The 26,342-nt window shown below is 35.2% G+C and overlaps 1 protein-coding gene across 5 annotated transcripts; it reads left to right on the plus strand.

Annotated features, from left to right (window-relative positions):
• The first annotated feature begins 778 nt into the window (after positions 1-778).
• LOC101203042 (vacuolar protein sorting-associated protein 20 homolog 2) lies at positions 779-21,357 on the plus strand. Of its 5 annotated transcripts, XM_031884312.1 has the most exons (8): positions 779-899; positions 1,017-1,318; positions 7,963-8,059; positions 12,891-13,043; positions 13,294-13,446; positions 16,877-16,960; positions 20,671-20,824; positions 20,926-21,357. In XM_031884312.1, exons 2-8 carry the CDS (start codon positions 1,254-1,256, stop codon positions 20,949-20,951), a joined length of 732 nt encoding a protein of 243 aa, XP_031740172.1. In that variant the 5' UTR covers positions 779-899; positions 1,017-1,253; the 3' UTR covers positions 20,952-21,357. The 5 variants fall into 5 exon arrangements, with proteins under 5 accessions (XP_031740172.1, XP_031740173.1, XP_031740171.1 ...); XM_031884313.1 differs by lacking the exon at positions 7,963-8,059 and having other exon boundaries at positions 785-899; XM_031884311.1 differs by lacking the exon at positions 779-899 and having other exon boundaries at positions 916-1,318.
• The last annotated feature ends 4,985 nt before the right edge of the window (positions 21,358-26,342 follow it).

Below are 26,342 nucleotides of genomic sequence, written 5' to 3' on the forward strand. Positions count from 1 at the left end.
CTAATGCAATCTAAGAATCCTCAGACACATGGACCAACAACCATAAAAAGATATTTGAAGAAACGATCATCTACAAGTTCCACGTGAAATATTATACTTGGATTTATAAGATTGAGTGCTTCACCCTATCTACACAATAGATTATATGACTCTTCGAGAGATCCTTGCACTCGTTCATATACATTTTCTCTAGTATGTCATGCTTCTTCATAGCTCATATGCAATGACCCAACTCTTTATAGGTCATTACCAGTAAAATAAATAAATACTTTTATTTGAAAAAAAAAGAAAATATTAAATTTTAAAGGAAATGTTTCAAATATTCATTTAAAAATTATTAATTAAGTATATAAAAAGAAAAATAAATAAATAAAATACTAGTTCGGGCTCTATTTGAAATAGATAAAAAAATATCTAAAAGTACTTGTGAGTTATGAAATAATATAATATAAATCAAATATTGAAAATATAAATGCATAAGAAAACATAAACTGTCCCAATGACGAATACTGTCCCAATGACGAATACTGTTAAGAGTTATATCTACTTTCTCTACTTTATGGATGAATGGTGATGTGTAATTCTTGGAAATACCACGAAGATATGACATTTATATCATAATTGAGTTAAATTGTCTTATCTACTTTCTCTTTTCTCTATTGTTTTCTTTGTGTTATTTCATTATTTCAAAATAGTTTGGTTTGTTATATATACTAAATATTCTTTTATTAAAAAGTTTCAAAGTTAGATCAATAGAGTTGGTTGGCGGAAGTTGATTGATAGTCACGAGAAAGTGGTGGTTGAAGATTGACTAACATCAATGACTATCAGGGGTGGACCAAGAATCGAGACGGAAAGGCTGAAACAAGAGCTAGAATCATAGAATTCTGGTGGAAACGGTAATTTCACAATGTGACAACTCAAGTAGAACGCTGAATTTATTTGATTTCATACCATAAGCCATTTTTACGAAAATTTCAGCACTAACCTCCTTCCTATTGTTTTCATCCTCCTAGTCTGAAGAAACCAGAAATTCTCCCTTTTCTCTCAATTTCACTTGGCTACTACCCCTGATTCTCCATCCGTCAAAGAAATCAAAGACGAAGAATGAGGGATTGACGGATCTGTGCTGTTCAATCCCTCTGCTAAGACAATCAATCATATTCCCTAAGTTGAAGAAATACGTTGTGATCGGCAATCCAATTGGGAGAAGTAGATGGGGAATATATTCGTCAAGAAGCCCAAAGTCACCGATGTTGATAAAGCCATTCTCTCTCTCAAGACGCAGAGACGCAAACTCGGTCAATATCAACAGCAGGTTTCAATTCATCCCCTGCTCTTAATTTACTCATGTGGTTAGATTTTTTAAATTGGGTATGAAAGAAACTGGATTGGAAAGAACTTAATATGTTTTCAGGAATTGCTCGCGATGCTATAATCTATGTTTCTCTTTTGGCAGTTAGAGTAGAACTTTAGGATTATTTAATCCATTTCGTGTTTACTTATCCCCATAATTGTTCTTCTCTATTTCTCCATTTGCTTCAAAATTTGAGTTTTGCAGTTCGGAAACTTCTCTGCTATTGAGAATGCACTAACCTTTATATGATGTATATAGCTTATATCACTAGAGTAGTTTTACAGTTACTACGTAATTCTTGGAAATTCTATGGAGATCTAAGACCTATTACGGATGAATGATGATGTGTTATAAATGCCATATCTTCTTTACTATGCCAATAAGTTTAGAATCATTTATTGTTGGTTACTGCATGTACTTGCTGGATTAGTGCAGATGTCAGACCTAGGTTTGGGTTTGTGTTACCAAGAATTTTATTTCTTGTGATTGTAATTTCTCCCTCCTTTTGAACGAGAACCTTGTTTGTTGTAATTGTGCAGATTATTATATCTTTTTTAGATCCTTTCTTGCTCATTTCTTTTTTGGATATTGATTTTTTGTATTCTCATTTTATCTGCGGAAGTTGGTTTCTTTATTAGAAGTAAAGGAAAAAGGAAATGTACCATGAATTTAGATAACCTATATGATAGTGTGATTTGGGCTTGTAAGATACATCATACATTGTGTTGGATATTTTATAATAGTTTTTTTGGGTCATGTAATTAATATATATATATATATACAAGAAAATCTCTGAACCAACATTCCCAAATTGTCTTGGGTTTTTCAAAATGATGATGAGGATGGATTTTATTTTCTCCCTTTCAAGTCTCATATTTCACTCTTAAGCTCGCTTGCTTGATAGGAGCCTTTTCAAGTGAAATGTTGGGCATGGAAAAGGCATAGTTCAAAGTATAGTAATGAATGACAATGAAAAGAGGTAACTTTCAAAATGAAAAAGAACCAGGGAGCGCAGGATTCGCGTCTTGTAGGAATAAATCCCTTTTAAAGGAAGGGAAGTGATTCTACAATGTGGAGGGCTGTGCTTCTTTCTCTAGCGTCAACACCCAGACTCCACCCACATAAGAGGGGTATGGGGGGCAAAGAAATTGAAAATATTTCTTTCACACCCACAGAAACTATGGAAGGTCTGTGCATTGTGGATTTGCACTTAATTGAAGATTAGTCGGAATGATGTAGTGTTAAAGGGCAAAGAAAAGAACATGCTAAAAGAAACAATTTTGAACTTGGAACTTATTCAAGAGTCTATTCAAGAAAGCATGGAAGAAAATCAAGTTATGACTATTGTTGGAGGCTTATTATAACAAAAGCCATCCGTTGATTTGATGTGATGTAATGGCATGCATAGGGGGTTCCTACTGGATAACAAGTACCAAAAACACCTCCATTGATTAAAGAAGTGGCTAAAGCATAGTTACAACTTACAACCAAAGATTCCAAAAGAAAACATGATCATTAGTCATTAGAACGTGAAAGGATCTATTTGTCCTTTTTGGAGGGATGGCCCAAAAGAGTAGATGTAAAAGACAAGATATTACCCCGGTCTTGGGAAATGCCAACCGAACATGTCTTCTAAATAGTTCTAGCACTTTGTAGCAGCAAGGATCGAAGAAATTGTTATTGGTATAAATATCGGTAACCCAAATTTACGAATATATCAATGGATGTTTTGAGAAAAATCACAGATATCACAAAGATTTATAAAAATATTGTGAATTTCTTAGGGACAATTCAGAACTAGTCTTTTTAAGTAATAAACGACTTTAAGCATATAAATCATTAATTAGAAGGCAAAATGATTGATAATGGAATTATAGACAATAATGAAAACCGAAAAGATGGTTAAGAACTGAATATTTCATTAATAAAGTCTAGGTTAAATGAAGGTCAACTACAATGTTCAATAGTTTTTGTTTAGGAAACGGAGACAAACCCCTTTATTAATAATAACAAGAGAGATTAATACACGACGTACAAGAGAATTATACAGAGAGAAAAAGGACTAAAACAAATACAAACAATAACCGAATCAAACTCAGCCATAATAGCGAGCTAATCAAAATCCTCTAGAACAACAAATGAAATCTAGAGTTTGGCTAGATACAAAGTAATTAAAACAGATTGTCATAAGGAACTCAAAGTAAGCTGACAACTTGCCTACAATAAGCTTCGAGATGAGTCCAAAGGGAACACAAAGAGAACAATAACCAACCTTGCTGAATCTTCACTAAGATGAAACTACAAAACTGCTAAAAAGCAATAATTGTTCAACCAGTTGGAAACAGTTCCCGAGCCCTGCTGCTTTCATTCTTGGGAGAGTACTAGTTTTGAATTAAGTGTTTCAAGAGACTTGAATCCCAATCTGTTTATCTGAAACCTTCAAATCACACAAGTTTCGCTATACAAATTTCAACGTGGCTGATTATTGAACCAAAAAGGTGACTGAAATCAGATCTTAAAAGAAAACTAGTTTGCATTCATCTACTAGCAACTTTAAATAGGTTGGAATTTCGGAATGCTTAGACTAAGAGGGGTTTCCAGAGGTCTATTTTCCAACATTCAATTCCTCTTCATTTTGAAACAAATCATTGAGATTAGTTTCTAAGGGGTCCTTCAAAAAATGATCCTCCAGCCCATTTGGCTTCCCCGAATGATCAACTTCTTCACTGCTCACACTAAAAAGAGAGTCAAAATCTGAATCACATTTCTTTTTGGATATAGGACCTGGAGTTTGGCAAGGGGAGCCACTAAAAAATTCTTAACTTTTGAGGAAGCTGAGGAAAAAACAGAATATCTAAAGTGCGGAGGGCATGAGCTCTGAAGGGACTGATCTGGTTGAAAGAGAAGGAACTTGAACTCGTGTACAATTTAACTCCAAAGAATCATGGTTTTAATCTAAAATCAATTCTTCCCTTAAGGTACTTTGAATTCAGAACGTCTACCCTAATTGAAGGTGAAGAAGCTTGGCTTAGGGTATCTTTGACCTTTAAAAATTCAGAATTTTGAGGATTTTGTTTTGACAACATCTTTGTCTTTACTAGAGCCTTTTTCAAGATCTCCTTCGGCCTCCTTCTAACAAAATGCCTGGGGAATGTCTTGAAGGGAAGCGGGGGTTTCTTTTTTATTTTTTATGCTTTTTGGATGTACTTCATAAACTAGATCTGGTCGAGGATGCATGAGATGAAAAAGATAAAGATGCAGATGAAGAGGAGAGGCTTGGGACTTTTGTAGAAGGAGCTGCAGTGGCTGTGGGCACGGACTTGGCCTTAGCGGAAGGGACAATTGGACGCTGAAGAAGCAGGAGAGTGAGACCTTCTAATTGCGGAACTTGGGGCGACTGAACTCTTGTAGTTAACCAACTGGATGAGCGTTTGAGCTAAATCAAACGGATTAGGTTAAATGTCTCTTGGGTTTTTCGATGGGCAACAAAGAGGGAGTAGCCTAAAATCTCTCCTTCTTCTTTAAAGGCACCTCTTCATCTTTCATGTCATTGTTCCCTCCAAAAACAAAGTAATTGTTGTTTAAACTTCGTATCTTAGTGAGATTCTTAGCTGTGTGAGCATTAAGTATGCCTTTTGGAGGGAAGAAATTAATGCTCCGTAATTAATGGTCGATTTCTCTAAATACAATATTCAGTAGTAAAATGATGATCTTGGAGGTAGTGGCTCAGCATTAACATAATTTACTTGGTAATGGCATATTGTTCCCAAGTCATAGTATGCTCGAAGTTCTTAATATAATTGGAAGTATGCCATCCATGAGTCTCAACATCAATCCCGATGCTACCAATTGAAGGATACCTTGGATCAAACCATGTTCCATCCAAATAAGGATGCTCCGAAGAATGTAGATAATATAGGGGCTTTGAGTTTGAGTTTTCACCACTTTCATGTGGAAGTTGTGGTCTTCGTGTGTAAACCGATGTGTTGCACCCGTCAATATAACCACAAAAACCATACCACTTAAACGACTATAGCTACTATGAGAATAACCATAATTATTGTCAGCGTTATAAACATATTGTTGATGTCCATTTTTACTGTCCAAACTCATCCCCTCCATACTCATCCCCTTTGAACTTGAAACTAGTGAGTGAGTCAGCGTTAACTCGAGCACCACCATGCACAGATCTTCTATGAATAAAAGTTTTTCCTATTGCTCCAAATCTTGGTCCACCAGCTCTATGGCCATGGTCAGAGTCTTGTGTGGCATGCGTGAATTGAGATTCTCTAGTGGGTGGGCCAAGTTATTCGTTTTGTTTTGTGCTTCACCGGCTCCATCTCCTTTGTCACTACCGTAACTACCATCATGATCATCATCATCGTCACCTTCACTTTGTAGACCTTGACTTTTTTTTTTTATTTAAACGGAAACTGGCCTCTTTATTAATGATAAAAAAAGACTAATGCTCGAAGTACAAGAGAGGTATACTAAGAGCACAAAGGACTAAGAGAACAAATACAACATAGTCCAAGACAAGAGAGAGCATAAAGAAATTATAATGAGCAGGGCAGGACCCTCTAAAACCCCATCAAAACAAGAAATAAAAACAAGGCAAAATGAAAGAACTTTTAACAAGGAGCCCCAAGACAACTGAAATCTAGATCACAAATTGCTTTAAAAAAATTAAAGGATGAATGTGAAGGAAGACACCATGAATAGGCAACCAGCCATGGAATCCTGTGCGCTTGAAGACTTTCTGAAATCTTTCATATCATTAATAAAAAGTGCACATGTACTGCTGAGAACCCCATCAAAGCTACACTTAAAATTCTAAAATGAGGAAGAAGAAACAGGAAAATAAAGGAAAATGCCAAACAAGAAATCTCTCCCTTAACAAAGATCTTTAACTTGCTTCAAAATCCCTATGAATACGCCTGGAGAACCACCGTATTCCATACAATTTTTAAGCATATATGCCTGAAAAACTAGAAAGCCTGTCTACTTTTAGTGCTCAGCCCAAGACTATCCCACATTTCTCAACAAAGGACTTCAAGTGATCTGGAATACCACATTGTTGAGCTTGTAATGGAATTCCTGAGGTTTATTTTTCTAAAATTAGTTCTTCCTCAGTTTGAAAGAAAAAATTTAGATTAGTTTCTAAGGGGTCCTTCAACAAATGATCTTCCTTCTCATCTAATCTTGTCAAATGATCATCTTCCTCACTGCTTACATTAAATGGAGAGTCAAATTCTGTAGCGGGCTTCTTTATTGATGAGGGAATCGAAGATAAGCTGGGAGAGACTCTCAAGAACTTTATCTTTGAGTTAGGAAAAGAAATGACAGAGTATTTAAAATGTAGATGGAACTTGTTCTGAATAACTGATCTGTTTGAAGTAGAGGGGGCATGAAGGTGGGCACAATTTGTCATATCAGGATTTTGATCTGGAATCAACCTTGCCTTCGTAAATCTCTTTTTACAAACCTCCTTCAACCTCTTTCTTCTAACAAAGTGTTTCGGAAATGGTTTAAAAAGGGTCAGAAAAAGCTTTGATTTTGAATGTTCTTTAGCATTTGCTCTTTTCCCTGATTTGGTCGAAGAAAAGAAGGAAGAAGAAGAAAACAAATCGGCTGATGGGTTGAAACTTGGGACTTTACTTAAGGGAATTTCAAGGGGCAAAGTAGCTTTCCCCTGTTGAATAGTTTTCACAGCTGGATCGAAACAAATGGCTTGAGAGGGAGATCCAGACTTGTTTGAATCAAGATTGGCCTTTGGGTTTTCCATGAACAAAAGGGGAGGCTGCCGGATCTTTCTCTTTTGACCTTGACTTTGTTGATCATGAATCTGTTGGCCATGACTTTGTTGACCTTGGTCTAACTGCTGCTCTTCTAAAGTACTTGTACGGTAGTATGTAAACGCTTGTGTCACTCGAAAGAGTCACCGTCACTATTTGGACTACTACTTACTACCTCTTCACGTATGACACATTCAACATCAATGCCTAAATCTTCTACAACACTAGCAACATGTGGATCTGGATTACCTTAAGCATCATTGAGATGCACAGGCCTAACCCACATATAATGGATCGTTTTTTCAAATTGTTTTTCTTTGAAATGAAATTTTGAATAGTATATTGATGTGAAAATTCATTTTAAAAATTTAATATAGGTTGTTTTTAAAAAATTCAATTTAATGAAGGTAAATCTTAGATTAGAAATTGCGAGAAGAATTTGGAATATGTTGATTTTCAATTTTGGTAATTGAGGGTATGGAATATGTTGATTTTTGGATAGATTTATTTGGTAGTTTGAAATGAAAAAATGTTTTATTTAAAAAGTTGGAAAAGTTGCAGAATATCCGTGAAATATCCATGTTATATCCGCGATATATCCACGGAGTCTTCCTGAAATTTCTCCACATATCCATGTTTGTTGGAACTTGTCTGGATAATATTCATGAATAGATGTATCATCTATATATGGCGATACTTCTCGAATTTTCAAGAAAAATGAAGTTACTTGCCAATCTCTATTCAATACCTCCATTTGGAGATATATCTGTGATATATCATTGATATATTGCGATTTTTTGAACAAAGCAGAGGGCAGCAGCTGGGAGATTATAAAGCCATGGGATGTCTAGGGAGTGTTGATGCAGGAGTTTGTGAGTTTTCAGATGAACAACTTTACCGCTTTGAGGTACCAACCAGACCAGACATATATAAGTTTGAGTTTGTGTTTGGATCAATGGGACAGAGGGCCATAGAGATAGACTTTGTTGGAAACGAACTGTCTTTTTCCAAATTCCAGCACCAAGAGTCATTTCTATCCAAGGCAGAAAAATGGCTGTAAATTGGACGAATAAGTGGCCCATTCTTCAATCTCCATTTATTTGAGATTTCTTCTCAGATGGAGTGTCCATATTTTGGTTTGAGAACACCAAATTCCAGCATCAGGAGTCATCTTGATTGTGGGAAGGACTTCTAACAAGAAAACCTAGGAAAGGATTTTTGCTTTCTTTTTTCCTTTCATTATTCATTCAATGGAAGTTAGGTGTCCCGAAAAAATTGTGGAATGAAAGCGTGATTCCAATGTAGACAGTTTATTGGAGGGTGGGGCATTTGAATGGACGCCTTCTCCTTTCCCTTTTTGCAAGAATTGGTTATACAACAAAGAATGTTGCCAATTAATCAAAATAACATCGACAAATTCAATTCTCAAGATTGGGCCGGATTTGTAATTTCTGCAATTTGAAATCAAGGACTTAGGAAATCTGAAATATTTCTTTGCAATGGAGGGAGCCAGAACTAAAGACGGCATCTTCGTACCTAAGTGGAAGTTTACCCTTGATTTGCCAACCGAGACAGATATGTTGGGATGTTGTCCTACTGACACCTCCATTGAATTCAACCGTAAACTGGAAAATTTAGGGATCAAGTTCCAGTTGATAAAGAACAATACTAGCGCCTTGTGGGTAAGTTGATTTACTTGTCCCATACTCGACCAAATATTTTCTTTGCTATTAGTGTTGTGAGCCACTTCATACAGGCTCCCTATGTGAAACACATGGAGGCCGTCAACAGAATTCTAAGATACCTGAAAACGACTCTTGGTAAAGTATTGATGTTCAGAAAGACAGACAGGAAAACTATTGAGGCTTATGCTGATTCCAACTTGGCAGGGTCAATTGTTGACAGAAAATCTACCTTCGATTGTTGTACCTTTGTATTGGGCAATCTTGTAACTTGGAGGAGTAAGAAGCAAGGTGTCGTGGCCAGAGCAGTGCTGAGGCCGAATACGGGGCTTTGAGTTTGGGGATATGTGAGAAAATTTGGCTCCATAAAGTTTTGACTAATCTTCATTAGGAGTGAGAAACGAATGAAGTTATTCTGTGATAACAAGGCAGCTATTAGCATCGTCAACAGTTCAGTTCAACATGATAGAACCAAACATGTTAAGATTCATCGACACTTCATTAAAGAAAGGCTTGACAATGGGAGCATATGCATTCTGTGTACATTTCTTCAAGGCAACCTCTCACCAAGGGGTTTCTGAAACCAAACTTTGACTTTTATGTTAGCAAGTTGGGCCTCATTGATATCTACGTCCCAACTTGAGGGGGATTGTCAGAGTTAGTGAGCTTGGCACAGGGAGATTTTCCCTAATACTTTCCTTCGGAAGGGTTCTTGTGCAAATCATTTTTTCATAGTCTCTAGACATTCTCCATTAGGTGATTTCTTTTCGATCATTTGGAGGATTAAAGTTCCTAGGAAGGTGAGATTCTTTACTTGGCAAGTTTTATATGGACGTGCGAATATGATGAATCGTCTCACCAAGATACTTCCCTCGCTTGTTGGGTCATTCTGCTGTATCTTTGTAGAATGGTGGAGAAGATCCAAACCATGTTTTTTTTATAGCGTGAGTATGCTAGTTTAGTTTAGGAGCATTTGCTCAAGATGTTTGGCTTTTCATGTGTTTGCTAGAGGGACTCTAATGCTATGGCCAAGGAGTTCCTGCTCAATCTGCCTCACGGAGAGAAGGGCCGCTTTCTATGGTTAGTTGAGGTGTGTATGATCTTGTGGGTTTTGTGAGAAGAACGGAAGAGTGGGTTTTTTGATGGGTCGATAAGGACCCTAGTGATGTTTGGTCCCTTGTCCCCTTTCATGTTTCTTTTGAGCTTCGGTTTTGGAAACCTTTTGTAACTATTCTATAAGTGTTATTTTGCATAGTTTGAGCACCTTTTTGTAGGGGTGATGTCTTTCTGCACTTGGTTTTTTTTTGTATGCTTGCATTTTCGTTAATCTTTTTTCTTAACGAAAGCTTTTCCCCTCACCTCCCTACCCCTTTTCTAAAATTCTTTCAATAAAACCATGGAACTTCAGTGGCATCTCATAAAACTAATGTATTCTCTTTTCAAATAAAAGAAAAACTTTGAACCTTGAAGTTATTTCCTTTTATGACATTCCAACATCAAGGATTCTCCTTATTCAAAATACTTTTTATTTTCCATAGCTTAATTCGAATGTTTTCATAAGCCCATGTTTAATTATCTGTGTTTGATTTATTCAAATGTACATATTGATGAATTATTGTTGGAATCCTTTCCTTATTAGAATCTTAGAATATTTATGGAAAGATTATGGGAATATTTTCCTTATTTCCTAAATCTTTTCCTTTTTTATTCCCTTGTATACTCTATTTATTCTCCCTTGTACCTATTGTATTATTCATTAGAAAATAATAACAACAAACAATTGTGGTTTTTCTCCCAGTACTCGGGTTTCTTCGTAAATTGGTGTGTGCTCTTTGTCTCTCCTTTCAATATGGTATAAGAGCGGGACATTGAACACACCCTAGAAAACACTACTAGTGATGAAAATTACATAGAGGAAACAACCGCTAGTTTTAGTGCCGCTGTCGCCACTGCCGTCGATGCTCGGATCAATGCTGCCGTGGACGAATGGCTTCGCTGCCTTCAGAAAATGTTGCGAAGCATAATTCGGCAGATATTCTCGTTGTTCGCGCCGCCAGAACCCGTCCATGTGCTGCTGCCAGTCCTCCACGTGCCGGTCCATCATGTTTAGACGCCGTCGGCCAACCCAACTGTGCCACCCTCGTCTTCATCCGCTGCCTATAGTGTTCCCCACGTGTCGATTCGTGTTCTGCCACCTAATTCCGACCGACGATCACCACTTCTACAGTCAAATCTGTATGCCTTGCCACTCAATGACCTTAGTTATTATCCTCATGATAAGAATCCTCAAATTCACTCAACATTTGAGGTTGGCGAATTTTCAGCACATTCCAACCCTATCGTGCAAGCTTCCTCATCGGGAATAACTCAGCGACAACTGGAAGGGCTTCAACAACAGATTGCAGCAATTGAGGCTACCCTAGGGATGACATCCAACACTCCTATACCGATGTATTCTAAGAATCCGGTAACCTCGTTCCCTATTTTATCTTCTTCCTATGTGAGAGAATGCTAGTCCAACTACATTTGGAGCTATTGTCTAGTCAGGTATACCTCAGTCCTTTAGTCTCATTAGTATTGATGGTAAGAATCCTTGGATCTTGGACTCTGGTGCCACAAATCATTTAACCGGTTCCTCTGTACACTTTGTGTCCACATTTCGTGTGCTGAAAATGAGAAGATAAGAATTGTTGATGGCTCATTGGCTCCCATTGTCGAGAAAGGGCAAATTTCTCTTATTGGCGGGTTCTCATTACACAATTTGTTGCATGTGCCACGAATTTCATATAATCTTTTGTCGATTAGCAACATACTTGTGAACTAAACTGTAAAGCAACATTCTTACCTGATTCTGTTTTTTCAGGACTTGAGCTCGAGGAGGATGATTGCACAATAGGGGTCTTTACTTACTTGATGATGGTGCCCCCTCTAGTAGTATTTCTAGGACCAGTCTTTTATCATCCTACTTTACAACATTTGAAAAAGACCTTATGTTGTGACATTTCCGTTTAGGCCATCCTAACTTTAAATATATGAAATACCTATTTCCTCATCTTTTCTCCAAAGCTGACGTTTCTTCCTTATCTTGTGATGTATGCATACAAGCTAAATATCACCGAGTCTCATTTCCTTCGCAACCCTATAAGGCAACTTGATCTTTTACTCTTGTCCATAGTGATGTTTGGGGACCATCCAAGGTCACTACCTCCTCTGGAAAACGATGGTTTGTGACCTTTATTGATGACCATACTCGTCTTACTTGGGTTTTTTTGATCTCCGACAAATCCGAAGTTACCTCCACATTCTGGAACTTCTATCACACCATAGAAACACAATTCAATACAAAGATTGCAATTTTGCGAAGTGATAATGGTCGTGAGTTTCAAAACCACTCTCTTAACGAGTTCTTATCCTCTAAAGGAATTGTTCAAGAAAGTTCCTGTGCTTACACCCACCAACAAAATGGAGTTGTCACACGAAAAAATCGTCACCTTTTGGAAGTTGCTCGTTCATTGATATTTACGTCCCAACTTGAGGGGAGTGTTGGAATCCTTCCTTATTTTCTAAATATTTTCCTTGTTAGAATCCTAGAATATTTATGGAAAGAGCATGGGAATATTTTCCTTATTTCCTAAATTTTTTCCTTTTTTATTCCTTTGTATACTCTATTTATTCTCCATTGTACCTATTGTATTATTCATTAGAAAATAATAACAACAAACAATCGTGGTTTTTCTCCCGGTACTCGGGTTTCCACGTAAATTGGTGTGTGCTCTGTCTCCTTTCAATAATTATTAATATTAATTATACAATATTTTAAATATTTTTTTATGTCGTTTATAAATCTTTGATAGAATTATGCATGACCACAAATTATCATAAAGTAAAGTTCCATTTTACCATGAGCATACGACCAAAAACCTATTAATATCTCTAAAGGAAGTCAGGTATTACCCAAAATAACTTTTGTCTGTGTTTCTTTCATAGGAATGCAACTGTTTTTTACTTTGAAAATGAAATAACTTTTTCTTGTTTTCACGTGTCATTTTTCCTTAGCTTGATGCTGTCATTGAAGCAGAAAAGAATGCTGCAAGAGAGTTAGTTCGACAAAAGAAAAAAGATCGGGCCTTGTTAGCTTTGAAGAAGAAAAAGGCACAAGAAGAATTACTGAAGCAAGTTGATGCCTGGCTGATTAATGTTGAACAACAAGTGAGTTTTGTTAATTTTTCCTGTATCGATTCAAATTTCCTTCGCTTCTCCCTTCTAACTCAAAATTCATACTTGTTTCTTTTAAAAGTAATGAGTGTGTTGTATCTTCAAGATTTTGATGGTTTAGTTAGGTTTGGTTTTCTCCTTTGACATAGCAGATAAATCTTCTTCTTCACTATTTTATTAATGTTTAGAACTTTTTTGTATTTTAGAAATTTGTGTTCGTGCTTTAATATAGTTGTTGGCTCAGTTGTCAGATATTGAATTGGCCAGCAAACAGAAAGCTGTTTTTGAAAGTTTGAAGGCTGGTAATAATGCGATCAAAGCTATACAAAGTGAAATTAACATTGATGATGTCCAAAAGCTGATGGATGATACTGCTGAAGCTAAGGCATATCAAGATGTAAGTTTGTGAGGTTTTTTAATTGATCGTTTTATTAGGATTCATATTTGAATTTTTTTTTTTTTTGTTAACTAGTTTGTTACAAATCAGATTATTGTTGAATAAAATTTGCATGTATTTATTGGTTATGATGGAATTAAATATTCTTGTATTCCAAAAAGTAAGAATACAACCATTAATCAACATACCTAATTCAAAAATCACAGTTAATATAGCTCATGATTTATTAGTAAGAAAGTGTGAAGAATCTCATGTTGGAGAGATGAAGAGAGCTCACAATCTTTATAATATACTTGGATTACTCTCATTGCCTATTAGTTTTTAGATGAACCCTTGTTTATCTAATGATTCTACCATGATATCAAAGTATACTAATCAAAACACAATTGCCTCCGGAAAATAGACAAACAAATATGAAAGTACACCATAGGCTTATTATTTACTTTACGTCCCCTTTTGGAAGCATGTGTCCTTGAACGATTTCCTTTTCATCTATAAATGAAAATATGTTTCATAAATAAAAAAAAAAGAAAAAGAAAAGAAAAGAGAAAGTTAGATCAGGGCTTAATAATGTCCCAAAACTGCTTTCCAAAGTTGTCTAATTCCAATATTTCCCTTGTTCCAAACTCTAACCAATTTATCAAGTAGTTACAAATATGTTGCTATTTAATATTCCATTTGTGCTTACTAGGATTTCTAATTGATCTTGTCCTGCCAATCTGATTAATTACTAGCTTTTTCCTACTACACCTTTGCTCTGAATTAATCAAAATATTGTTGTCAAATACATCAATAAGCACCTACCCCACCCATATACTCCTTTTGGATTATGTCTCAATTATTTGTTAAGTGATGGTCCACACAAGATGCATTGTGCCTTGAAAATCCTTGTGTTCTCGTTCTTTCTCAACCTCTTCTTTCCTTCTTCCCTAACTAGTATGACTTTCCGTGCTTCTTTGATGATAGTTTTCAAATGGGTTTGGGTCTTTATGGTAAGAGGAACCCATACATTCTGGTTGCTCGTTAGTTGGCGATCTTCCTTTGATATTAGTGCTTTTATTGTTACAGTCTCATCATGCTGTTATTTGTTCATTTAGTACCCACAATCGTCTTTTTAGGCTTTGCATGTTGCCATCCTTCTTCCTCCTACCTTTGGTTTCTTGTTGTACGAGACATCCTGTCTGGTTTTATTTATTTATTGAATGCAAACCCTTTTCTATTCTTCTTGAGAAACGAAGTTTTTATCAAGAGAAATGGAATAATCTACAAGGACATGAAAAATTTTAAAAATAAAAGAAGCCCAACAATCTCCCATTTAACTTGAGTGTGACAATCTCAATGTTCTCGTGACCTAACAACCTTGATCACAATATGGGAGTCTTCTCCCTAGGCCGTAGATTTTGGTGAGAACTCAAAGTTCAGTGGTTCTTTTCTATTCTATTGAGCATATTGTTGTAGAAGGAGAGTAAATTAGGGCAATTTGGTCAAATCCTTAATTTACTAAAAGACGATCTCGATGGAGAACTTTTAATAAAATATATGAACATAATTAAAGTTGATCTATCTAAGGTGTTCCAAGTGTTTTTTAGCAATAGCATCTTAAATCGTAGGACAAATGAGAGTTATGTGGCTCTAAACCTAAAGAAGGGGGAAATGAAAATTAGCAAATTTATACGGATTAGCTTGGTTACTTGTACAAAATCATTGCAAAAGTCTTGGCTGAAAGGTTAAAAAAGGGAATCGGGGTTTGTGATAAAAGAGATTTTAAGAAAGCCTATGATAAGATTTCTTGGTCATATTTTGGAGCTTAAAGACAGAAAAGATGGCAGTCCTGGATCAGGGATTCAGGAAGAAGAGCTGATAGAAGGCTTCAAAGGAAAAGAACTTCTGTAGAAAATTGGATGCTGTTTTGTCACCTTTTCAAGAAGGCTTAACAGCGTTCAATTAGTATGCAAAAACCCTTTTCAAGAAGGCTTAACAGCATTTCAATTAGTATGCAAAAACAGCTGTTGTTGGTGTAAAGTTTGGAGGATGCTTCAGTGTAGGAAATGGATTGCATGTTGGGTTGTAAGAAGGAAAGCTTTCCCAGTAGTTACGTTGGAGTAACTCTCAGGCCTAAGCCTAATTAAACAGCTTTTTGTGATCTCGTTTATGATACAATAAGAAGAAAATTGGCGGTTTGTAGAAGTTTCCACATCCCTATGGGGGGAAGAACCACTTTAATCAATGTTGTCTTATCAACCATTCCTTCCTACTTTTTATCAGTGTTTATAATTCCCTTGGCTGTTTGCAAGGAAAATTGAAAGAAAAAATATTTTAAGAACTTTTCGTACTTGCCATTTCAGAATTCCAACACAAATTTCTTAGGAAAAATTGTCAAACAGATACATTCAAGAAGGAAATAAAGATCTAATGGCTCAGTATAATTCAGGCTTCATCTATACGGTGAAACTCTTGTACCTTCTCCAACTAAGAACAGGGCTTCTTCTCTTTTATTCATTCTACTTTTCATTTAGTTGTTTGTTGTGTTTTGTAATTGTTGGTGATATATAATTAAATTTGTTTTCAATCACCAGCTTAAGCTTTTGGATAAATTGGTGGTTTAATATGGTATCAGAGCAAGTGGTCCAGGAAGGTCCTGTATTCAAGCCCTAGCATTGTCGTTTCCTCTCCAATTAAAATTGGTTTCCACTTGTTGGGCCTTTCAAATATTTCAACCCACAAGTGAGGGGGAGTGTTGGTGATATATAATTAAATTTGCCTTCAACCACCCGCTTAAGCTTTTGGATGAATTGGTGGTTTAATAGTAATTATCGCCTAACAGCTATGTAACCTTCACTCTATAAATGAAATTAATGGTTTCTCTCTCCCCCCAAATAAAATAATAATAAATAACATAGATGTTTGCCAAGTATGAAGGTGTTATCCATTCACCTGAAGAAAATCACTGCTAAAATTATCTTCCCTTCTCTGCAAGTCTTCTCGTAAGGTCTGACTTAGATTTTAGCTTTTCATCAACTCAAAGAATATCGTTAACAAAGGAATTGATTACTTACTAAATATTGCATTGGCGAGGAAGGAGATTTGATCTTGTTACCAACTTTCTGTTTTGTTGAGATCTCTGACCTTATACGTAATATGAAGTTTATTAGCACCGTGTTTTATAAGAAATAGAATTACGATTATGGCATGACAGTTATGAAAAAATTAGGAGAACAAACCTTTCAAATGTTTAGGGATTTTTTTGTGAGTGGTGTTGTATGTTGCCTTTTCAAGTAGTTATAAATTTGGATGTGAAGGAATATTTCACATTGGGAGCAAATTGGATTTTTTGTGATCATCACATTCATCTGCTTCATTGGTTTATCTGTGCTTCCATTTCATTATGTTTCCCTTTTCTACTGCCTAAATTTTATTTATATGTTTGAAGGAAATTAATGCCATCTTGGGTGAGAAATTGTCAGAAGAAGATGAGGAGCAAATCTTAGCAGAATTTGAGAGCTTGGAAGCTCAGGTATTGTGTGTTTTGTTGTCTTACTCTGTCATTTTTTATCCTCCATAATAGGGATGATCCGATCAGTCATTTAATTGGTGGTCAAAATAGATTTCTACAGGTAGAATATCATTTATTTTCTTAGCAGTGAATTTTAAAATATTTTGACTTATAAATTATTAATTTAATTTTGGAGTTCGGCGTAACGTTCAATAAAGATGCCCCACTGTGGCTATTGTTGCAAACTGAATTTGATCATGGCTGTGTAGTGCAAACTGCAGTATAAGATTGATTTAAATCCTATTTTGGACTTCCGACTTTCATTTTTGTTCGGTTTCTCTAAATGTAGAAATGCATTTCTATTTTGATCTTGAAGCTTACACAAAAAGTTATTCTAGTCATTATTATTACTTTTTATTATGATTTATTTAGTAGAAACCTAAATTCATTTTTTGTCCATATAACTAACTCATAGATGTGACATAGGACTTTTAAGTTTTGAGAAACTAAATTGAAAATTTCACAGCCCCCTCCAAGACCCTCTTCTCTTAGCCCAGAAGAAGGTGTGACACCAAGAAGTATCGTTCTACTCTTACTTACTGATAAATTACTAAACTGCTAACTCTTAACTTAGATGAAACTGAGAAAACATGCATAATACTTCACATAAACGTATCAAGAATAACTGTACAATACATACCATTATCATAGCTGGAGTTCAGGAACTCAAAAGACACACACAACCAGCCCTTTCTCACAAAACACAACTATAAACCCAAATGCATGGTCTATATATATATGCAACAAGAGAAACCTTCAAAAAAGAAAACAGGAAGGCAGACTGGTAGTTGTAGGTCAAGCTCGGGAATCACGATCTCTACCTAGAAAGTGGAAAACATTTTGAAAGGATGAGCTAACGCCCCAGTTAGTGATTTAATTAGTAACTTTCTTATAAATATAATTCTTATGAAATCATAGCAAAACAGTAAATACTTTTCAAACTTTGTTGTTACTCTAATACCCATCTGGTTAGGTTGTGGTAGAATTTAATCAATACTCACAACGGTAACTTCTCTGTAACTAAATGGGTTGCGGTAGAATTTAATCGATACCAGGATCATTAATCTCTCTGAAACTAGACATGTAGAATTTAATCGATACTTACAACAGTCCAATAGTCCTCACTGAAGTGGAATTCTTCATCACAGTGATAGGCTCTCTATGTGCACATAATAACTATTCCCCATAGGGCTTAAACGCATCTCTGTATATCTCGAGTATCAAGTAATATAAAACACGCTTATAAGACTTATAGAAATAAGTTGCTGAATTAAATCTTTCATACTGGTGAAGAAATTCCCATACTACTCATGGTTGTCTCCAAAACATTTCTAAAGTCATGCTTGTAAAGAAAGTTTGGTAAACTCATACTTGCTCGAAATCATGCTTTGCTTAAATATAAATACTTGCTAAATCTCATCTGCAAATACTAAATTTCATATTTAAATACTTTTAACTAACTGAATGTAATTAAATAAATCATGCTTAAATACAGCTTACTTAAATACTTGTTTGCATTTATGCTTTAAATAAGAATTTAAAACCATTTGTCAATCCCCCGGGTTTAAGCTAGATCCCCTTGGTCTATAAGTTTGCCTTATCTCTTCTTGGCCTGGAATAATAGAATAAATTCAAATTAATCCTCTTGACCCTTAAAAATTCCAAACTTAATTTTAAAATCTAAAAAATATAAAAATGCCTCATTTTGGCACAATAGCATTGGTTGACGCTTGGTTGGGTGGAGGGCATGGCTGCATACGCACCCTGGCCTTGTGAGGGGCTGCCAGCATGCATGCTAGCCTCCCTGACCATGCTGCACACCCCCATCATACTGCAAACCTTTGTCGCATGCCCATCTTTGCGCGCTTTACCTCGCTATGTAGCCGTTGGCGCACACAAGCCTCAATGCTCACCCCTTGATACACACGCACAAGCTTGGACGAAGGGCCTTTGCATGCCTGACCACATGGCCTTGTGCTGCACATGACACCCAAAAATGGCACTTGCCCACGTGAGCAACACCTCTAGCACAGCCTCCTCATGTAGTGTCTGGATGCCTAGCAAGGGACGTGCCTTTGCCCAAATCTTTGAAGCTGTCTGTTCATGTTCAAATTCCAGATTCTACTTCGAAAATTCATAACTTAAAATTCATTCATCAAATTGTAAAACTTCCTTCTACAAACTTGTTTCTTAACCTCGTAACTATCTTACCCCCAAAATTTCAAGTTGAAGACCGTCCCGAGTTCTTTTGAAAACCTACCTTAACAAAGTTCCTTCAACCATTCATCATCTTCCTTAAATCTTTTCCTTGTAACTATCTTACCCCCAAAATTTCAAGTTGAATACCGTCCCGAGTTCTTTTGAAAACCTACCTTAACAAAGTTCCTTCAACCATTCATCATCTTCCTTAAATCTTTTCCTTTAGGCAGTCTTCTCCTAGAAACTACACTCTCTAAGCTTTCTTTCAAGTCTGAAAACACTCAATTCGCATGAGGGAATTGAGCGCTCTTCTCGATTGAAGTTGAGCTTAAACAGACTTCTCAGTATGAAAATGTCTCGACACCTTTAGCTTGCTTAATGCTGATGTTAATCCTTAATCAGCCACCTTTAAGTCACTAAACTGACTTACTCGTCTCGACTTAAGTCTTACCAACTCACTTTGGACGCCTACACTTAACCAACCTTGCTCACCCAAGCCTTACTTGTGTATGCCCCATTGTCCTCAACACAAGTCCTTACTGCCTAGCCTTGTCTTGACGCCTAACCTTTCCTTGATATGGCACATACTCTGAAGTTTTGGCCACCTAGGACACTTCGCCTCCACTTCCACTTTACCAAACTTTCTCCCTTCTTTCCTTGGCCGCCTGTGACACTCAAGTGGCCTAATCTTGCCACCTCACTCACACATCACCTTAACCACCTAGAGATTATTTGGGCTTTCTCTAACCTTCACTCGATCGCGTAGCATTCTTAGCTCACCTTTACAACACTTGGCCAAATTTGCCTCTCTTTTCTTTTGGTCGCCTAACAATATACTTCATGGATGTTGTCCACACAACGCGTAGACTGCTTACCTCAAACCCTTGACACTTTGGCTGCATACTTAGCATGATACCTCAACAACACTTGAGCTATTTTCTTCACCTCTCGGCCATCACACTTAGCAATTTTTCCTCTTTAAAGCTTAACTAATTATTCCTATCAATTAGTATAACGCTTGCAAGCTTCAACAAAATTACTAAAATAAAAAGATAACAAATTTAGGGTTTACAGAAAAGCCTTAAAAATGTTTATGGATAGTCAAGCCATAACACGTGAATGTGTGTGCACATTTATATATTGTGATATTCTTGATTTATGCCATAATATTTTATTTTATTTGGTTTTATTTGTCATTATTCTGTAGGATTTTTTTCCTTTTATGTCTATTTTTCTTTTTCATGAAGGCTGTATTCTATTTAATTTTGGGTTTTGTTCCATTGTAATGATAATAGGAAAGCGAGAAACATTCATAGATATCAATGATTGCATAACTCGGGAATATGTTATAAAGAGTATGAATATAGAAACCAGAGTAATATATAAACTACATTAGTATATTAGGTATGAGTACTGCGGATTGTCTTTTACTATACTATCTGAATGCCATTTCCCATCAACGTTTTTCTCAGCTCACTGTTGATGATCTGCCTGAGGTCCCAACTTCCGAAGAAAAAGAGGAAAAGTTGGATCTTCCCGAGGTGCCATCCAAAAAACCTGTTGCAGCTGATGCCATTGAAGAAGATGCTGAAACTATCTCATCTGATGCACCCACAAAGAGACGAGGTTCGTTTCTTTCTCATTCTCCACTCTCTCCCAAAATGGAGAAAAACGGTTTCCCTTTTACATCCAGCAGGTTCGTAATACATTAAATTTGTTGAATGCAGTTATGGAAGAACCTTTGGCAGCATAAATGCGGGTACTTGATGGAGATTGCTCATCACATGTAGTGATGAAGGGTTTGAGCTTAGCAACTGTTATTTGATTTTGTGAAATTCCTACAAGGCTCATAATGCTCCATTCACCAATCTGATGTTTGTACAGACACTTCCTCATGCACGTATATAAATTTATTTTCTTCCTGCTTGGCTAGGGTGTGTGTTTTCTAAAGGTTTGTTTTCATTTTTATTTTTTCCCTTTTTTGTTGGATTAAGCTTTCTGTTAAATTATTACAATATTTATTCTTATCTTTCTTCGTAGATGGTAGATGTTTGGGTGTAATTACTTTCTCTAGTTTTAGCAAGAGGAAGTTTGATAATTGGTTAAATCTTTTATAGCATATATAAAAAGCTTGGATGAGGTGAAACTTTTTAGGTCAATTTAATCTTCTTCCCATTTAAATATTTATTACTGTTGAATTCAGATGAAAATCTTTTATTGGTTACAGCACATCATAAAAACGAAATATATGTCTTGATCCTTCCTCTAGTCATTTATATGTTTGTGGACATGTGTTCAATGGAAGTGTCTTTCCTTGTTCCGGATCCTCCCTTACTTTTGGTTCAAGAGTTATCATTCTGACCACTCATTTTATCATCCCTTCCCACTCCTTTCAATATTCAACGTTTACCTACTCTTCTATTTCGTCTGCCCCTCTTCCTCTATGTCCTCATCTTTCCTTTCTGAATCTTTAAACTCTTTTGGTTCCTATTAAGACAGCCCATTGGAGAGACCCAAATATAACCCCTCCAAATGGCCCAAAAGATTGAATTAGTTGGGTTGCTGTTATTCTGTTTTTAGGTTGTCCGTGTGTAACGAGCATACCTTCAATCACAAATTAATAACAAAACCTATATTGAGTGATTGTTTTTAGTTCTTGTTGAGTTTCTTTAGATGGTATCAAAGCCTCGACTTAACAGAAATGGCCTCTTTGAGTTCAAAGCAAATCAATGAAAGAAATGTTGAGAGATTGGATCTAGTAAGACATTCCCGAGTATTTTTCTGGGATGAGACAAGTCTTTCTATTGTGTTCTACTTAATTCTAAGGGGTCGTTCGGGGGAAGGGTTGAGTTATGGAAGGGTTAGGGTTATGATAAAACTAGTGTTATGATAAACGTTGTTTTGGGGAAGGGTTATGTGAGTAGTGTTATGGTAGTGTTATGATAAGATGTGTTTGGGGGAAGGGTTATATGATTAGTGTTAGGATAGTTTTATGATAAGATGTGTTTGGGGGAAGGGTTATTTAGATAATGTTATGATAGTTTTATGATAAGATGTGTTTGGGGGTAGTGTTATGTGGGTAGGGTTATGATAAGATGTGTTTGGGGAAAGTGTTCTATTGGTAGTGATGTGAAATATTTATTATTTAATTAATTTTTTTTAGCAAATTCATATTTAAAATGCAATAGTCAAATTGAATTATTTTGAAATTTTGAAGACGAAAATTAAATTACGTCACATTCATTTTACTAGTTCAAATGTATGAAAACAAAAACAAATGACTAGCAATATCATTTGAAAACACCAATCAAAAGCAGGTACAAACATAAACAGAAAACATAACAATACTCCATGCAAGTAAAACAAACAATCAGCTAGCACCTCGTATGAGCACCGTGCAGTAGTCAAGCTTCTCCTCATCTGACAGTTCGAGGAAACCCTTCATGTCTGTTAAATTGTTCATTGTTGGCTTTTTGGCCCTTAATCTCAAATTAATTTATTTTAATTATTCAATTAATTTATGTTTTGATGATAACAAATCTGATTTTTTTTATTGACAATTTTATTAATTTGAATAGACCATATAGAAAATATTGCTAAAAAAGCTTAACGAAAAAATACCCGAGATGGTGACGTGGCGACTAAGCATTCAATTTGAACCAATTAGACAAAACCACTTGGAGTAATGAAGGAATAACAAATGTGGCTTTTTGTTATGTTTTATTGGCTTTTATAAAGAAAATGAATTTTAAAAAAATGACTTTAATATTATTATTTTTCTTTGTGTCTAACGGCTAGTTTTTTTAAAAGATGGTGAAGTTGCTTTATTGGTTTCTTTTTAAACAAAATATTTTGAAAAGACATATTATTATATTATTATTTGTATTGTGTCTAACGGCTAATTAAGTTTAAATCTCAACCATTCATTTTTCTTTTACTTATATCTAATGATCCAAAATGATTTTGAATTTATCTTTCCTCTCTTTTTAAATACTTCACTTTTCCCAAATTTTAAAGACAAGATCATTAAATTTTTACGATCCTCAAGCAAAAAGCCAACATTGTTATTCTCTCTAAAGCTTCCAACTTTTATTTTTTTCATCTTATTCTTGAGAGCTTCTTATTGTATTGTGAGGATTAAATTTGTGAGCTTCAAATTGTATACTCACTCTTTTAGGGAGTTTTCTTTTGTGTGATTTAAAAACTTCAACATATTGTAACGGTTGGATCCTAACCCGTGGAAAGGATCGGGTTTGCTCTTGAACCCGAAAAAGGAGCAAGAATCGGTTCGGCTCAAATCCGTGGAAAGAGTCCAAAGAAGATTTTCAATCAAAATCCCAAGAGGTGCTTGGGAAAGTGGATGTAGGTTGAGTTTAACCGAACCACTATAAAATTACGGTGTCTTCTTCTCTAACTCTTTTCTAATTATTTTTTAATTTAATTTTAGTTACATATTCTTATTGGTTGAGTTTGATTGCATACTTCCATTCATATCTTTTTATCAATCTTGTTATTTAACAAAGTTTACAAAGTTCTTTATTTAAATATTAAAAAATATCTAATTAGTTGATTTTACTTTTTATTTGTCAAAAAGTTTATTTAAACCCTATTCACCCCCTCTAGGGTTGCCATACCGATCCAACAATTGGTATCAGAGCAAGTTTGCTCATCTTGAAATTTTAATTTCTTGATAAACTTTATTGTTAGAGCATTATGGCAAACCTATTGGCAAACCTATTGGCAAATGGGATTGTTGAAGGTCAATCTACTTCTAGACCTCCTTATAATTATGCATATTGGAAAGCTAGAATGAAAATTTATTTGCAATCTATTGACTATAATTTGTGGTTAATTGTTGCTAAAGGTCCTTATGTACCCATGAAAAATGTTGATAATGTTGATACGCCTAAATTAGAAGAAGAGTATGATGAAAATGAAATGAAAAAGTGTTCTTTTAATGCTAAGGCTATTAATTGTTTGTATTGTGCCTTGAGTAAAGATGAATTTAATAGAATATCCATGTGTTCTTCCGCTCAAGAAATTTGGAATACTCTTGAAATTACTCATGAAGGAACAAATCAAGTTAAAGAGTCTAAAATTAGCATGTTTGTTCATAATTATGAATTGTTTAAGATGGATGCTAATGAGACTATCACCGATATGTTTACTAGATTTACTAACATCATAAATGCTTTGAAGGGTCTTGGTAAAGTTTATACAACTTCCGAAAATGTTAGAAAAATTCTAAGGTCTCTACCTAAGACTTGGGAAGCTAAGGTAACGCCGATTCAAGAAGCAAAGGATCTCACCAAACTTCCACTAGAGGAGCTTATTGGCTCACTCATGACTCATGAGATCATCGTGAAGGAGCACTTGGAGGATGAGTCCAAAAAGAAGAAGAGCATTGCATTAAAGACTATCTCCTTGGAAGTTGATCCCGAAGATGAGGATGACCTTGATGAAGATGACATTGCTTATTTCTCACGTAAGTACAAAAATTTCATAAAAAGAAAGAAATATTTCAAGAAACACCTATCAACCCAAAAAGAGTCAAAAGGTGAGAAAAGCAAAAAGGATGAGGTGATTTGTTATGAATGCAAAAGATCGGGTCATATAAGAACGGATTGTCCTCTCCTCAAATCATCTAAGAAATCCAAGAAGAAGGCAATGAAGGCTACATGGGATGATAGTAGTGAAAGTGAAAGTGAAGTTGAAGAAATGGCAAATCTTGGTCTCATGGCTCATAGTGACAAAGATGATGAACATGATGATAAGGTAACTCTAGAACCTCTTTCTATTGATGAATTATTTGAAAATTTTGAAAGCATGCAAAATGACCTAGAAAAACTTAGTTCTAAGTATGTTGTGCTTAAGAAGAAATACAATGTTTTAATTAGTGAAAATAAGTCTTTACTTGATACAATTGCTTGCTTTAAAGAGAATGAAAATTTTGAGCAAATTGAAGAATTGAATGTCTCTAGTGATAAGCATGTTTGTATTGAGAAAGATGCTTTGCTTGATAAAGTTAGATTTCTTGAGCATGATAGTTGTGAAAAAGATAACTTGATTAAAGTGCTTAAAGAAAATGAACTAAGTGTTTTACAAGAACTTGATAAAGCTAAAGAAACTATTAAAAAGTTGACAATAGGTGCTCAAAGATTGGACAAAATTATTGAAGTAGGAAAATCTTATGGTGATAAGAGAGGTTTAGGCTATATTGATGAATCATCTACTCCTTCAAGTTCTAAAACTACATTCGTTAAAGCATCACCTATTGTGCCTAAGTTTAACATGTCTAATCATGTGTCTAATCATGTTAAATCTAGTTTTGTACCCATATGTCATAATTGTGGTGTTGAAGGTCACATTAGACCTAAATGCTTTAAATTGAAGTATGCTCAAAATACTTATTCAAGAAGAAATTTTTCGCAAAGAGCAAAGTTTTACATTGCTCCAAGGAAGAATTTCTCCAAGAAAAGTAGAGTACATAAATTTGTTATGAAAAATAAATCTTTGCATAATGTTGTTTGTTTTTCTTGTGGCAAGTATGGACATAATCTCAAATTAATTTATTTTAAATCTCAACCATTCATTTTTCTTTTACTTATATCTAATGACCCAAAATGATTTTGAATTTATCTTTCCTCTCTTTTAATTACATTCACTTTTTCCAAATTTTAAAAGACAAGATCATTAAATTTTTACAATCCTCAAACAAAAAGTCAACATTGTTATTCCCTCTAAAGCTTCAAATTTTTATTTTTTTCATCTTATTCTTGAGAGCTTCTTATTGTATTGTGAGGATTAAATTTGTGTGCTTCAAATTGTATACTCACTCTTTTAGAGAGTTTTCTTTTGTGTGATTTAAAAACTTTAACATATCGTAACGGTTGGATCCTAACCCGTGGAAATGATCGGGTTTACTCTTGAACCCGAAAAAGGAGCAAGAATCGGTTCGGCTCAAATCCGTGGAAGGAGTCCAAAGAAGATTTTCAATCAAAATCCCAAGAGGTGCTTGGGAAAGTGGATGTAGGTTGAGTTTAACCGAACCACTATAAAATTACGGTGTCTTCTTCTCTAACTCTTTTCTAATTATTTTTTAATTTAATTTTAGTTACATATTCTTATTGGTTGAGTTTGATTG

This window comes from Cucumis sativus, chromosome 4 (genome assembly GCF_000004075.3).
Source record: "Cucumis sativus cultivar 9930 chromosome 4, Cucumber_9930_V3, whole genome shotgun sequence".
NCBI lineage: Eukaryota > Viridiplantae > Streptophyta > Magnoliopsida > Cucurbitales > Cucurbitaceae > Cucumis > Cucumis sativus.

Bases quoted from the DNA above. Each gene is read 5' to 3' on its own strand.
- LOC101203042 (XM_031884312.1), top strand. From the start codon at position 1,254: ATGTTGATAAAGCCATTCTCTCTCTCAAGACGCAGAGACGCAAACTCG. The intron at 1,319-7,962 runs GTTTCAATTCAT...TGAACAAAGCAG, and splicing joins TCGGTCAATATCAACAGCAG to AGGGCAGCAGCTGGGAGATT. The intron at 13,044-13,293 runs GTGAGTTTTGTT...TTGTTGGCTCAG, and splicing joins TGATTAATGTTGAACAACAA to TTGTCAGATATTGAATTGGC.